The 16,153-nt window shown below is 43.4% G+C and overlaps 1 protein-coding gene across 2 annotated transcripts in view; it reads left to right on the top strand.

Moving 5' to 3' along the window:
* CREB3L3 (cAMP responsive element binding protein 3 like 3) overlaps positions 1–16,153 on the top strand; it is a 67,778-nt gene that overhangs the window by 30,628 nt on the left and 20,997 nt on the right. Inside the window, exons 2-6 of one of the 2 annotated variants that reach the window (XM_069977903.1) lie at positions 3,698–3,832; positions 3,925–4,159; positions 10,925–11,040; positions 11,595–11,723; positions 13,151–13,257. In XM_069977903.1, coding sequence (XP_069834004.1) covers positions 3,698–3,832; positions 3,925–4,159; positions 10,925–11,040; positions 11,595–11,723; positions 13,151–13,257 — 722 coding nt within the window. Of the gene's footprint in view, positions 1–3,697; positions 3,833–3,924; positions 4,160–10,924; positions 11,041–11,591; positions 11,724–13,150; positions 13,258–16,153 lie in introns of both variants that reach the window. The other variant, XM_069977901.1, reaches the window with a different exon arrangement.

Raw genomic sequence — 16,153 nt, 5'->3', positions numbered from 1 at the left:
GCCCCTTCAGTCAATATCTAACTAATTACAAGTCTGATGATATGACAAGGTAAATATGAAGCCAAGTATCTATACACAGACAGCTATTTCAGGGTGTTGCCCTGCAGCATAGAGTAGGAATCTAGTTAGGTGGAAGCCTAGTAGACCAATAAGGTAAACAGATTACTGATCTCAGGGGAAAAAAAGACACTGTTGGCTGCTGGTTGCTTAACTACAGGGAAATTCTAGGTGCTTTGCCCCCTTGGAAACATCAATATACAAAAAGTCCACAGAGCCTCAGTTACAAGTTTAAAAACACAGAACTAGTCAGATATCTAGCCAGGAGGTATCCAGGTAAAGCCTAATACAATGAAATACTAAGTGCATTGCATTTTTGTTTATTGAAAAAACTTTATTACAATCAGCCATCAAACACACTGATGGTGTAGCTGCAACGCAGCTAAGTGATTGAAGGAGCACCAAACAATACAATACAATACAAAACAATACATACCATACCATACTCAGTTTGGATTAGGATTGTGGCTAGATGGGAGCAATGTCAGGGAGACCAGCCCTGCTGGTTAAAGCCTCAAACTGGTGTGTGACCATTCAGATGACAGCTAAATTTCTTGTTTTGGGCACAGGTGGTACTAGAAACCACATAGTCCTTGATATCCTTGGAAACACTCAGCCACCAGTAATGTTGAGAGACCAACAGCCCTGTCTTTTGGATACCGGGATGCTGTACGACCAAGGAAACATGTTAGTATTCTCCTCCAAAGCACTGGTCGCACATAAGGCTTGCCAAGAGGGACACTCTGCAGAATTGAGGTAGCCACAGGAACCCAGTGTTCAAAAGGGATGATATAATGAGGAGCGTCTTCTTGCCCCAGGACATCGGATGCCCATGAGAGAGAATTGACTTTTACATTTCCTCCGCTGGACAGAAGTGGATGACAAAGTAAAATCTGGAGAAAACAACCATCTGTCTTACCTGGGATTAAGATGTTGAAGATAAAGGAGGTTTTTATGATCTGCATAGATGTTAATTGGATGCTTCACCCCTTCCAGGAGATGACACCACTCCTCCAGAGCCAACTTAATCACCAGTAGCTTACGATCTTCTATGGTATAATTCATTTCAGCTGGAGAAAAAGTCTTTGAGAAGAAGCCACATGTTCTAGTCCTCCTTGAAGAATCCCTCTGGGTGAGGACAGCTCTTGCTCCCACAGAAGAGGCATCCACCTTTAGAGAGAACGGCCTCAGCTTTCGCCAGCCACTGCTTGGGGTTAGCGGTAAGGGACACAATTGGGGTAGAAAAATGTGGAATAAATTGCTAATAATAGTTGGCAAACCCCAAGAACCGTTGTATCACTAGAAGTCCAAGGGGGCGTGGCCACTGAAGAACCACAGGCAGTTTCACTGGATCCAATGACGGGCAGGGAATCTGCGACCACAATGGTAGGACAGCAATGCAAAGTCTTAGGTTCTTCAGTGGCTACACCCGTTGGACTTCATGTGATAAAATGGTTCCTGGGGTTTGCCAACTATTATTGGAAATTTATTCCACATTTTTCCACCTTGGTCATGCCGATTGTGGGCCTTACCAGGAAAAATGAACCAATTAAGAGTGTACTGTCCCTTTAAATCTCACTGAGCCGGCGCACATGCTGGCATATGCGAAAACGGAGCAGGACTGCAGATGGATAAGGCACCCTGCAGGGCCGCTGGGGAGGACCAGGAGGAGACTCAATATAAGTCTGATGATGTGACAAGGTAAATATCAAAGCCAGGTATCCATCCACAGACAGCTGTTTTAGGGGTGTTGCCCCCTCATCAGCATGGAGTAAGATTGTGGCTAGGTCAGAGAATTCAGCAAACAGATCACTGATCTTAGGAAGACCAGGCAGAGAAAACACTGTTGGCTGCTGGTTATAGCGTTCAGCACAGTAAAAGTCTAGGCTGCCCTCTGCAGCGTCATCTGATGCTCAGCCGCGATTGATATGATGCGGCAGAGGGGGGACGGCGGCAGCGATTCGGCCATCCGAAGATGACGTTTGGCACAAGATGGAGGACATGCGCTACACGGATCAGGTAATGTATAAAGCACCAACACTTCCGGGTACACGGGTGGGGGTGGGGGTGGGACATGGGGAAGGGGGCCATTCACAGACATAACATACATTACAAAGTTGTATAACTTTGTAATGTGTGTTATTCTGTGAATAATTCTTTACCGCCGCACTTCCCCTTTAATACGGGAAAGACTTAAAAAAATAAAAATAAACTGACCACTGAAACAGTATTGGTGCGGTGCAGTTTAAGTAGATCCACCTGCAGAAACACAGTCCATGAAACAAGGGTACAGTCCAGATTGGGCAGATCCACAGTCAAGGGTAATATAGTCTGTCTCCTGCAAAAAGGGTAATACAGCCTCTTTCCTGCAGAAAGATGAGTAGAAAAGCACTCCAGGGTTAGTCCCCCTGGAAGTGGCCTACCCCGATGTAAATAATGGGAATAGGTAGTCCCCATGTAGACCTGCCCCTGTAGGTAGCCCCACTATATTTTTTAAATTACACAGGTGGGTACTTACATATAGGAGGGTCTACCTACAGATGTTTGTAGTTAGACCCTCCTAAATGTAGAAACCCCCTGTGTTAAAAAAAATAAAATAAAAGCCATACTCCTCTGGCTGCAGTGCTGTAGTCCTCCAGCCTCTAACTCTTCTCCCGTCTATGCGAGTGCATGAGTGATGTCACTCGTGCGTTGGACGACTAGGGGAGGGAGCAGCTTTATGTGGCTGGATTCATAATGCTGTCTGGTTATGATGGATGCTTGCTCCTCGTTTCCCGCTTATTGCTGACAAGCGGGTAAGAGCTGGGGGGGGGGGGGCATGGGGATTTGCGGGGGGACTGCCCGAGTGATCGCTAGATTGTCCAGGCAGCCCATAGAAGATAGCGGCGGTCTGCGAAGCGACTGCAGAATATTGCGGCTATCCTGATAGTTGTTTTTCAACATGTTGAAAAACAACTATCAGCCGACATTGTGCATGTCAGCTGATCGTTTTCTTCTATTACACAAGCTTCATGTAATGGGGCCTTAAGCCCCAGCTTAGATTTTTATCATACAGCTTCAACTACTAAGCCTGTAAAATACAATACACTAGAATTTTTTTTCATTGAAATAAAAACACCCCCACTCCTTGACCATTTATGGAACAATAAAATCTGCCAGACATCGACAAAGTCAATCAAATCCAATTGAATCCTCGAGAGACAGACACAAAAAAAGGCAGGAGCAGAACAGCCATTATTTTGACAAGGGCTCCTTACAGTATGCAGCATCTGTATCAATAGCTGCTTACAGTCTGGCCCCCAAGATGTTACATGGATAAGTCAACCCACTTAACCCCCTGGGTCCATCTGCTGTCTTGAGTGCACTGTGCCAGCCCCAGCAAATTAGGGGTTATGTCGCATATTCCCTTACTTGGTTGAAGCATTGAAAAATGCTTGACTTGTGTAATTAGCACTCAAGTATTTTAGTAATCACTGCACACTAGTTTTAACCCTATTTGCTGATAAGCTCTTGAAAGCAGGACCCTAAATTCTGCTACATTAATTGATAATTATTCCATTTCTGTACCTTCAAAATCAGTATAAAATATTTTTAGTTTTTCTAAATTCCCAAGTAATTTACCTATCTGAATCACTTTCAGTCACAGGATATCAACGAATTCAACGAAACTGGTATGCAAAGTTTAGAACTTCTAGACTTACTATTTGATTGCCAAGATGGTATTCTTCGTCATGAATATTCATCTGCTGAGCCCCTTTGGACATCTGCAGCAAACGTTAGTAAATAAAATTATCTATTTATGCAAAATTTGTATAATATTATTTTTGTTTTTGTTTTGACTGTTGCCATTTTAATGTTTTGATGTAGAATGCTCCCAAGGATGATGAAGCACTGTTGTCTTTCCTGCTGGCATCTAATGATTCCTCCTCAGAATCAAATCTCTGGTCACCTGCTGCTAGTGATAGTGGTCTTTCTGAGGACAACCACTCAGACCAACAGGATAGTCCTGCCCACTTTCACTATGAAAACTCGTGTCATATGATGCATCATCTGGGGGATTTCCAAGAACATAATGTGTCTATTGACCTGGGTGAAAATGCAGGTATTGTATATAGACTAAGGTTATACTCCCACATAGTATTTCGATCTGTTTTTTTTTCAACCAAAAGATGGAGTGGAACTGACAGGGCAAAATTATAAAGGAAAGACAAGCACAATTTGGCTGTGTTACCACTTCAGGAACATATCATGGAAGGTGGCTGTTTTGTAACATAGACAGCCACTAATAATGATCATGATCATTATTTGAAGCCTTCTATTTAACGAAAAGGCCGCATTTGCCCGATATTTTCCCAAAGTGGGCACATAGCCTTTCTGTGCTTTCAACCTACACGTGGTGTGGTACTTGAAATGTGGTACCAAGTAAATTCCCAGGGTTAAGTTCACACAATGGGGGAGATTTATTAAAGGGTATAAAATATATACTGGTGTAAACTGCCCACAGCAACCAATCACACCTCAGTTTTCAGTTCTGGTAAAATAAAAGAGCCGCTGTGATTGGTTGCTCTTCTGTGTATATTTTACAACCTTTGATAAATCTGCCCCAATATGTTTTGAACTTTTATTTTAGACTGCAAACAGCTAAAAATAAGAAGGAGGGAAAAAAACAGCTTTTGTTTTCCCAAGTGCCTTTAAAAATGGGCATGTGTGTAGAGGACTTTTTACAAGTCAGTTGGTGACAAGTCAGGCTTCTGTTCCTTTAGGAGTAACAATTTGGCCACTTTCACACACATAAAGAAACTACTTAAATGGCTAAAGCACTTATATGCTTTACTGTATATGAACCCAAAAGCCCTTGCACATTTAGGCAACAGAGTATAAGATGAAGCTGCCAAGCCCCTATTCCAAATCTGTAAATATATGTTCACAAAGGACAGATTTGTTGCAGAACTCTGAAAACCCACATTTGGATTATTACGGTAGTTGCAGAGATTTCTACAAAAAAATCTACGCCATGTGAATTTACCTTTAATTCCCAATTCCATAAGGAAGGCCTTAATTTTCTTCATCCCAAAAAAGGGGAAGAATCGGCCATGGTCCTTTAGACCAATATCTCTGTTAAACACAGATATGCAAAAATTTTTCCTATCCAGATCAGAACGGGTTCATACCAGGCATAATGGACAGAACTTTTATGGGTATAACTTTTGGAGATTATGTAGTAACATCCAAGTTAGGGGGCTCCCTTTCTATCCCGTCACTTGACACAGTGAAGGTGTTTGACACTGTGGAGTGGGATAATATTTTAAGGGAATATGTTAGAATATGGAGGCAATATGCACTCAAGAGGTAAATGAAATGAAACTGGAAAAACCTACAGTTATAATTAAACCAGTAATGGAAGCAAAGATAAAATTGAAAGAAATCTAGTGGAATGTGATTCTTAAAAGTACTCAGGCATAAGAGAATTAAATGGGTGCTATGGGAGAGCAGAAATGGGGTAGAATTTATAATTATGTTAAATAGTGTCAAAAGGTTGGAGTCATTACTCGGGACAAATTAAAGGAGAAGTCCAGCCAAAATTGTTATTAAAGTATTCTGTTGCCCCCCAAGATTTATACAAATCACCAATATATACTTATTATGGGAAATGCACATAAAGTGCTTTTTCCCTACACTTACTACTGCATTAAGGGTTCACTTCCATCTCGCCCCGTAAGGACTCCACTCCTCACATCCAGGTGTCCCACTGCTGTCTCTCTGTCCCCTGCCAGGACTCCACTCACATCCAGGAGTAGAGTCTCAGTGGTTGAGAGAAAGACAGCAGCAGTAGCAGCTGATTTTTTTGAATTTGCCACCACCTGGGGGACATCTAGAATTTACTCGAAGCATTATCTGCTATCCATTTTAACACCTATTCCTACTGCTTGGGCCTCAACAGCAGTGTACCTGACCCGCCACTTAACTGTCCGATGAAGCCAGGGATGCTGGATGAGCGCAATGCTAGCAGCCGCTCACTAGCACGCATTGTATCCCCACTGACTTGACCGCGGCTTGTGCCCTCACCAGCATTTCTGTGCCCCCTTCCTCGTCCCTTTGCCTTCCACATTTCAAAAATTTTAAACTGTAAACCAATATTTTAAACCAGGTAAACCATTATAACAACAGATTCTGTCAGTTGTTTGATCTGTTTAGGATCAACATTGCGTGCAGCAGCCACCACAGCTTCCCAGACACAGTTCATAGACGTGTACTCTTTTGCCTCCCTCTAGATCTCACAGGTTCTCTATCGGGTTCAGATCAGGTGAACAAGAGGGCCATGTCATTATTTATTCTTCTTTTACTGGCCAGACATGCTGTGAAGTATTTGGATGCATGTGATGGACCATTGTCCTGCATGAAAATCATGTTTTTCTTAAACAATACCGACTTGAAGAAAGTGTCTTCCAGAAACTGGCAATAGGTCTGGGAGTTGACAAGTAGGCAAGTAGACAAGACATGGAGCTTCAGGCTTCCTACAATATGTAGACCCCCCTGGATCTTTCTTAGGAAAAAAGTAAGGCTGGCCAACAGTACACTCCACTGTATCCAGGCTGCCTACGGACTGTATATATAGAATGTGGGAATGCAGCCTTAGTGTATGTGTATAAATACATTGTGTGCTTGTGTGTATGTATAATTTTATGAATGTAACATGCATGTGTAAATATTTGTCTGTTTTATTGTGATCTGCACATGTGATTCGCACTTGTTGTGAGCTATGTGCCAAGTTTCTAATGTATTAGGCTACATTCACACGTAGCAAAAGTGGAGTAATTCTGCGGCAGAGGCTCGCGCTCCTCATCTCTCAGCGCTGAAGAATGAACATGTTCATTTTTCAGCGAGGGAAAGGACCCACGCGAGCCTCCTACAGAGTGTCATTATGACAGGGAGGCTAGTGGCATTCCGTGGCGGAGAATTCCGCCACTTTTGCTACGTTTGAACGTAGCCTTAATGGTGTGAGTGAGTAGCATGAATAGTATGGTCCATTATCTGAGATGTGGTATGCAGTGGGTATGTCAGTGTGGTGTCCCACCACGGGTGTTCTTTTCTCCTGTGCACCTGTGCTTTTGCTGACCTATAGGAGATGCACTGCCCTTATAGCCTATCTCTTCTTTTCTTTCTCTTGCACACATTCCTTTCCAACACTCGCAGGGTATTGCTTAGCCCCTCTAGGAAGTTACTTTGTGAGAGGAGGTGTAGTGTCAGTTCTTACCCAGATTCTCGTGGGAGAAGGACGCAAAGAGCAGACGTCCCTGCTGTAGCCAAGCCAGGGCCTGGCTCGGCCAGGTTCCTAGTCCGGGACAATTCATTTTAGTGCAGTCTGGTCTAGTTTGAGACACATATGGGCAGATGCAACTAGAGAAACTTGTTTTTTTCAGTACTTATACTATATCTACTATGCAGTGCTAAACACTACAAAGGATGAAGAGTCTGGGAACATCCTACGCCGTAAACTAGTCTAAAAAGGGCAGGGCAGTATCCTGATACAAAAGAGGAACTAGCCTGGATAGGATAAAGCTACTAGAAGGTCTACGCATCCTATCTCGCATTGCAGGTAACTGGGACGCTCCGGGAACTTAGCTTCACCCAGGTAACCAAGGCTGGGGCTTGTATTACCCTAGGAGGACGAGCCACTCAACACTGTAGGGCAAAAGGTGGTCAGACTAAAGTCTATACACAGGTACAAATAACTTCTCACTTTCAACTATTCTGTCAAGTTCCGACAGAGTACATTACTACATTGGGTTGGGGCTTTCTTGACAAACTCCTCTCCTCTACACTACTCTACTCTACTTCCAACTCTGCAAGCACAACTACAACTACCTCTACTCTACTTCTTCAAGCATCTCCTCAGCACAAACAAGTTCAAGCCCTAAAGTCTGTGTAAAGATTCATCTATTGCTGCCAAAGTGTATTGTACTACTAAGAGACTGTACAGTAAAGTCTTTATATTTTTATATGACTGGGACTCAGTCCACACCAGCGCCTATACACACTAACTGCACACCTTGGGTTATTTTTCCACTTTTCTTTGGGTGGCGGTACCGATAGTCCGGGTGGGTCAATTGCCACTCAGGACTACTTCGACAAGAGCCCAAGGGACCCATTACAACCCGTCAGGTCACAGACCATTTCTGGGGAGTACAGCGAGCCACAACATAAGGCAGTTACAAAAATCAAGCCTGTGTGCTGGACTAGAACTGTCGTCACGACACTACCATCTCTGGCTGAGCTGTACAGTAGCAACCATAGCAACTATCCATCAGTGTCATATACCACAAACAAAAACCCACCACAAGTAACACTTGTGGTATGTTACTGGTATGTTAGTGGCACATGCAGTATATAGTGGGTATGTAAATGGCATTTGCGGTATTTATTTTGGGGAAAAAACATATCGTACATACAAACCTGCTTATATGTACCTGTAGTAGCAGAGCTGCACATTCCAGTCCCAGTCTACTTATTTCCCTCCTTGGCTCTGTCCTGTAGTTTGATGCAAAGTTTGATGTAAATTACTCTGCTTAGTACACTGGTCGAGTTCTTTGGCACTTCATTTTCTGCCTGCCTACCTATCGCATCCTACGTTACCTCCTACTTATATATAGGAGACAGACATCGCTACGTATGCCTCCAGTGTACCAAACTGAGTAATTTACATATCAGCTTAGACTAAAAATTCAGGAAAACTGTTCCAGAATGTGCAGCTACGCCGCTTTAGGCATATCAGTAAGTTCCTATAAACCAAGAAGTGGTCTATGTTTTGTACCCGTTAGCAGACAGACGATCTATATACATGGAGGCGCTGGGGGACTGCAATGGAACACACACTAAGTGTTATACGACCTGTTGAAAGGTAACTCTGTCAGTTGTCACACTCTGGGATGATAGGTGTCCCACTCACCCCTATTTGTCTATATGCACAGTTGAAGGTGTAAGGGTTAACTGGTTAGGTTTTCTGTTCACTGTTTTCTGTTCACATACAACCCACCTATTAAACTTCTACTCTCTTCTCTTTGTAGTATGTGTCCCACCAATAGGAGGTTAGAGCCGGTCACTCCTATATAGGTCAGTTAGTTCCTGGTGGGAGGGTCTCTTTGGTCTTCTTTATTCTATAGTGGAGTGAGCAAGACACAGACAAAGCTACAGTTTTCTTCAAAGAGACTCTAAACAAATAACTATGCACTGCTAAATGTGGGGTAACTATTACCTGAGTCAACCTTGCCTACGCCTGGGATCCTACCTACAAGTTAGAACAATTTAAGGTCAAGGGATTGGTCCACAGTAGGACAGAGGGCCTAAGCTGAAGTATCCTACTGGTAACTGCTCAACTTCCTTGGGTAATCTTGAGGCGTTAGCTTCACCCAGTTGTTCAAGCCCCTGCTACCAAACCCGACAGTCTCTAGGCTGGTTTTTCAAAAGACAGTCTTCTATCCAGTTTTTTCTCTCCTAACTGCAGTACAGAAACACTACGTCATGCTCTACACTATCCCGGAAGAGTACAGTGCTAATTAGGCAAGGTCACCAAGACAGCCCCTGTACCTCGCTAAAGTCAAGCTACACTTCTTTTCCTGTCACCTTCTTACCTAAGTAACTACCTCAAGCACCAAGCAGCAAGCTGTTTACTCCATTAACTTGCATTGCATTGAAGTTCCTAGGTAAAAGTCACCTTCTGTTTAATTGCTGGATTCTATCCTGATTTCAAATTTCTCAGCGCACCTGCACAAACACAGTGTGCTACTAAAAGGTCCACTACCAGTGTGTCCAGGGGTGGGTAACGTCACTCCTGGCCACCATGACAAGTGCCCAAGTTCCCCAGTGAAAACAGCAGAGCCCACCTACTGTATACCACCTAAGTACTCCAGGCCACAAGATATTGGCAACCAGCATTTGCATTGCAGCAGCTTGTTCATTACTTACTATGTCCTTATTTGACCATGGCAAGTAATGGGTTAAACTAGTTTTCCAGGTCTTTGCAGTCAGTGCAGGAGTCTGGCTGTCAGTTTGACAGCTGGGCTCCTGTGAGCCTGGTGCTTGAGTCCTGTGCCACCTTACTGAGGTGTCTGTAAATGTTTTAAACACAAGTGTGGAGTAAATCAGGAGAGCCAATTTCTGCAGCAAATTGTATGTGGTTTTATTTGTCTCCCCGATGTCAATTCAATTATTTTGCAGTATTTATCCAGAAGGGTACAATCTCACGAAAACGAATCTGCAGCGGATTTCATCCTGCGCATATTGCGGCTAATCCACTGCAATACTCATCCCTATTAGAATCTATAGCCCTGCAGGGTAGTGGCCTGTTTCTTTAACTTTTTTCATACCGGGCAGGTTAAAATAATAAAGACGCTATGCTTACCCGCTCCTGTCCCTCTGGCACACTCCAGTCTGCTTCTCCAGGTTCCGCTTCCGCTCAGCTAATCACTGGCAGCGGGTAAGCATAGCATCTTTATTTTTTTAGCCTGCCTGGCATAGAATTAGTTAAAGAAACTTGCCACTATGCTGCGAGAATGCAGGCCTATAGATTCTAATGGGAATGAGTATCAGAGCGAAATTGCTGCCAGATGCGAACGCACCCGAAGAAATAAAAAAATAAAAAAAGTGTTTAAGGAGACAATTTTATTTTAGTATTTTAGTTACACTAGAGTGTCACACTGGTGGCATCAAGTCAGTGGATACTTATTTAGTGTGTATGACATACATATAAATTAACTACTCCTGTACATATAAATAGCGTTTAGTGTGCGTAATATCAACAGAACTGCTGGGCAATAGGATAGACGGTAGTAACCCTTATGTTTTCTTCACTTCCTTCTGTTTTTGTCAGACTTGTGGTCAAGTCAGCTTTGTACTGGTGATATTATGAAAACTCCATCTCAGGGAAGAGACGCACCATATGCCCTGACTGTAAAAGATCTTTTGCTATCAAATAACTTTGACTTGGTAAGTTATACAGTCATTTAAAAACGCATTGAGGCTATGTTCACACTATTTATAGAGACCGGTTGTTCCGTGACCTGGCCGGGTCATGGAACGGCCGGTCTCTGCACGGATCATCCCAATGCAGTACTGGCCGGATGATCTTTCGGCCGCAGGGTTCTGATGCGGGCGCATCAGCGAGCGCCCACATCAGAACTTCCCCCTGCACACAATGAACAAAAAGCGTCCAGAGCCGCTCGCTTCATTATGTGAACTGACAGTGTTTCCTATGGCCGCAATTCACTGAATTGCGGCCGCAGAAAACTGACATGTCAGTTATTTGTGGCCCCGTGCAAGATCCTGGCCGGCCTGTATACGCTCCGGCCAAGATCCCATAGAACAATAGGCATTGTTCACCCGTACAAAGTATGGCCGTTGTTGCCGATGGCGACAACGGCCGTACTTTTACGTAGAGTGAACATAGCCTAAACCCGAGCACATAAAAGAGGTTTATTATTTACTACCTAATGACCTTTTTTTTTTTTTTTTCTTTTGCAATGTTCTTTAAAACGCAGCAGCCCTGCCTTCAATCAAACAGTAGGAATTCTGGGAATTCTGGGACTTGTGAATTGGTTCTCACTGAAGATGAAAAGAAACTTCTTTCAAAGGAAGGAATAACACTACCTACACAACTACCACTCACAAAGGTAACATGAGTATATGAAAGATAGATATTTATTCAATTGTGGCAGCACAGCACAAAAAAAGAAAAAAAGGCTATGTAGACCTTGACAAGTCAATTTTTTGGGTGGATAGAGGATTTCGTTTGAGAATATCAATGAGTGTATGGGACAAGTGGAACTTCAAGCGGAGCCTGCCACGCAACCTCTGTTTACATTTTCCACTTGTAATCTGTAGTGGGAACATACCCTCAGCTCCTGAGCTTAATTCATTCACCCCTTCACATTAGACATATATAGCTGTAGAGCTGACACAGGATATACTGGCAAAAAAACCAAGATGGTCCCACTTTGTTACATACAAGTTTTTTCTGCAAACATTTGGTTTCAGATAGTACAAGACACCCTTGGACATCCATACCACGAGAGGTCAGAGCTTGTAGTGGCACAAGGGGAACTACATAATATTAGGTCATTTTTTTATACTAAGTTTGTTCAGTGTTCTGTAGTTTGGCTGTATGCACCATCAAAAGGAAGAACTTGCTACATAACAATTTGGGGCCCATTTACACATACAGCATCTACCGCAGTTTTGAAGCTGCAGATGTAATGCTGTTTTCAATCATTTTGTAACATTGCTATCTGAAGGATAAAATCTGCAACATCAAATATGTGTGTGTGTGTGTGTGTGTGTGTGTGTGTGTGTGTGTGTGTGTGTGTGTGTGTGTGTGTGTGTGTGTGTGTGTGTGTGTGTGTGTGAGTGTAAATTGACCTTTTAAAAGATGTGAGGGTGGGTTCACACATAGCAGAATCGCAGTGGATTTTGTTTGCAGCAAAATCCACTGTGATTCCTGGTACTGTCAGTTTGTATGGGAGTACATACTCGCAGCCGATTTTTCATTCCACTGCGAGTATGTAAATCCCAACCACCTTAACCCGCTTCGGCCCAGTGAATACTTTACCGGTCCACGCTTTGGACTGCTTCTGTGGCTTCCGGCTCCCTGGCGTCTCGCTCAGCCAATCAGTGTGCTGTCTTGTCACAGCCACTGACTGACGGGACGTCAGGGAGCCAGGTATGTGTGAAGCCACCCTTAGGGCCCTATTACACCAACAGATTATCTGACAGATTTTTTTGAGCCAAAGCCAGGAATGGACTATAAAAAGAGAACAGGTAATAAAGGAAAGACTGAGATTTCTCCTCTTTTCAAATCCATTCCTGGCTTTGGCTTAAAAAATCTGTCAGATAATCTGTTGGTGTAATAGGGCTCTTACACTGAATGGCATCTGTATAACTGTACATCTGTATGCAGTGAGTGTCCTCTAGTGGCAGTTACAGGTAGCTATTATGACAATATCAAGGCAAGCAGAAGAAGCATTTCTCTGATAAAGAAATTGTTAAGTCTTTCAATCCAAAAAAATTGAATTAAAAATTAATTAATGTTATTTTTCAACAGTATGAGGAGCGTGTCCTTAAAAAAATCAGGCGTAAAATACGTAATAAGCAGTCAGCACAGGAAAGTCGGAAGAAGAAGAAAGAGTACATGGAAGGACTCGAAACCAGGTATTTATATTGTTACATACATCGTCAAATAAATAGCAGAACACGCATTTATTTAAGTCATGCAAATATTAAAAATCAAGCTTATGATTTATGTGCATTACAGTTTAAGAGCCCTATTACAGAAAGCGATATTCGTCCCGAATCAGGCCGATTTGGCTGATTATCGCACCTTTTAATAGGGACAATGATCAGCCTCACCTAAAACCATGCATTGATTTATGTAATAGGGATTTGTGGCTGACAGCCAACAATTGTGTAAAAATTATAACTGTAAACATTACCTGTCCACGCTCGCAGTGTTCTTTTGCCCTCTGCTCCCTTCCTGGAGCCACCGCTGTAGCTTCAGAGTGGGTCTCTGAACTGACAGGCCACTCAGCCAATCACTGGGCGCATATATGTATAATGTATACAGTTTAAGGCAAGGCCTGCACTAACCATGTCCATGCTGCCCTTGCTAAAGGAGTGGAACTGACAGGGCAAAATTATAATGAATAGATTTCTGTGTTTTGAACCCACTCCTGGTTTTGGTTGAAGAAAGACTGTGTGAACATAGCCATAGTGTGTTTTATGCTGCATTTTCTGATCTTGAGTACAATGTGAACATAGACATAGTTTTATGCAGCATTTTCTGATCTTGACTAGAGATGAGCAAGTACCAAACTACTTGAGTGTATGTTAAAGTGTATATATGCTGTATAATTTATATAATTATCTACATATACACCAGCCAGACCACTGTTTTTTTAGCAGAGTGGTGATCTGTAGCCTGTCAGCAATAAGAGGGAAATAATAGCATACAAGTGACAAATTTGCTAAATAAATGTATTTGCAAAAATATATACCTTGAGGAGTACTACAAGATTAAAGGACAACTCCCGTGCTAAGGAAAAAAACCAAAAACCAATCAGAAACCTAGCTTTTATACTTATCATCCCTCCTGAGCTGTCACTGTTTGAATTTCCCACCGTCTATGTACCTTCTGATTTCTAGTCTTGTTCTTCATTTCTTCCTTGCTTTCTGGTTTCAGCTTCCCATGATGCACTTTGGCTGCTGTGACAAGCCAGCCCCCTGCTGTGACACAGCAAGTGCCTGCCCCTCCATTCACTACAACTCCCATCATACACTACACATGACCCCTCTCTGGCTCTCCTCAGTCAGGCTGCTATATACAGACACTGAAGCTGCACACACATACTGTCACCTCACTGTAGTGTACATTCTGCAGGATTAGGTCAGGGCAGCAGGGGAGAGATAAGACGTCTGTGTAGCTGACATGCCGGGAGTGAGGAGAAAGATAAGCAAGTGACATCACTCACTCACTGAGTCCACTCGGCAGCAGGAGGGAGTATGGGGGAGGGGGTCCTGTAGCTGGTTATGTGTCGGGAGTCAGTCACCAGTCATTATTGAGTTGCAGAATGACAGATGGCTTACAGTTGCTCAGCCAATGGGAGCTGAGCAAGCCTAGTCACCTGACCAGGCAGGGGAGGGGGAGGCTGGTGTAACAGGACCTAGCCCCGCCCTCCTGCTGATGACTCATCGTCACTAGAAGGAGCTGAGAGAGCAGCCTGGTGACGACAGTAATTAGGTATGAAGGAGTTTCTTACACTTCCTGCTGGGGGGTTGAGGGGGGAAAAGACAGGGAAGGAGGACAGACAGGTGATTGAAGTATATTACAGTGTTATATAACTTTGTAATGTGCTTCAATTACTGGGAAAAAGTTTTTCATGGGAGTTGTCCTTTAAGATTATATTAGTTGAGATGGAAATACTCCTTTAGGGTGCGTTCACACCTACAGGATCTGCAGCAGATCTGCAGCAGATTTGATGCTGTGTTCAGTTATTTAAATAAAATCTGCTGCAGAAAATCAGCTGCAGATGCTGTAGGTGTGAACGCACCATCAAGAGGTAACATTTACTGAAATCAAAAGCTACCTAATTAAAAACATCTTAAAGTGACCAAGAAACATGTTCACATTGGACCCCTATGTACATGCCAAACTGTGGATGGTCTAAAGACACAGTAAAGGTGGTATTACACGGGCCGATGGGGGCCCGATAATACCTGTAAACGAGCGGCGATTCGCTAGATCGGCGCTCATTTACTGGGCCTATTACACAGGCCGATAACAAGGGCTGCGGGGACGTTGTTACCGATGTCCTTGCAGCCCTTGTTTAAACTGTATACATGCCTATTCAGGCTGCAGGGCTTCTCTTCCTCTGTTCTTCTCCCCGAGTCCCACGTGCTCTAGCTTCACAGCGGCTTGTCTCAACTGACAGGCTGCTCAGCCAATCACTGGCCGTGGCGGTCCCGGCCTGTGATTGGCCGAGCGGCCTGTCAGCTGAGACAAGCCGCTGTGAAGCGGACCCAGGAAGAAGCACAGAAGGAGAGGAGCCCTGCAGCCTGGATAGGTAATGTATTCCTTTTTTTCATATCGTCAGCGTCGGCCGCGCACCGCTATTACACGTAGCTATGTGCGGTCGGCAGAACCTACTGTATATAAACGATCATCGGCTGATTGTTGTCTTTATTACACGGAGCGATAATCGGCCGGACAGGGCCAATTCGGTCGATTACACTGGTCAACAGCCAAAAAGGTTCCGACATGAAAACAGTCGAACTTAACTAACTTTGGGGTGCTGAGATCGAAAATGATGTTCAAATTTTAAAATTGGCTCTGATTTTCAAGATATAGACATAGGGGGAGATTAATCAACGAGAGATTTTTCTAGATTTTTAATAGATATTTAAAGTGCAATTTACTATCAGAGATAAGCCTGGTCTATTTTCTGTGGTACTGATTTGTTTGGCTTAGAATTGTCTCTAAATAGTCTCAGAATTGTCTCTAAATAGTCTCATTGGCCCTGGTTTGCCTCCTAGATAATGAGCATTTTCTTCT

The sequence above is a fragment of the Dendropsophus ebraccatus genome, chromosome 7, assembly GCF_027789765.1.
Source record: "Dendropsophus ebraccatus isolate aDenEbr1 chromosome 7, aDenEbr1.pat, whole genome shotgun sequence".
In the NCBI taxonomy this organism is placed as follows: domain Eukaryota; kingdom Metazoa; phylum Chordata; class Amphibia; order Anura; family Hylidae; genus Dendropsophus; species Dendropsophus ebraccatus.
Note: the sequence above shows the minus strand (reverse complement) of the source record. Positions and strands in the feature narration are given on the sequence as shown.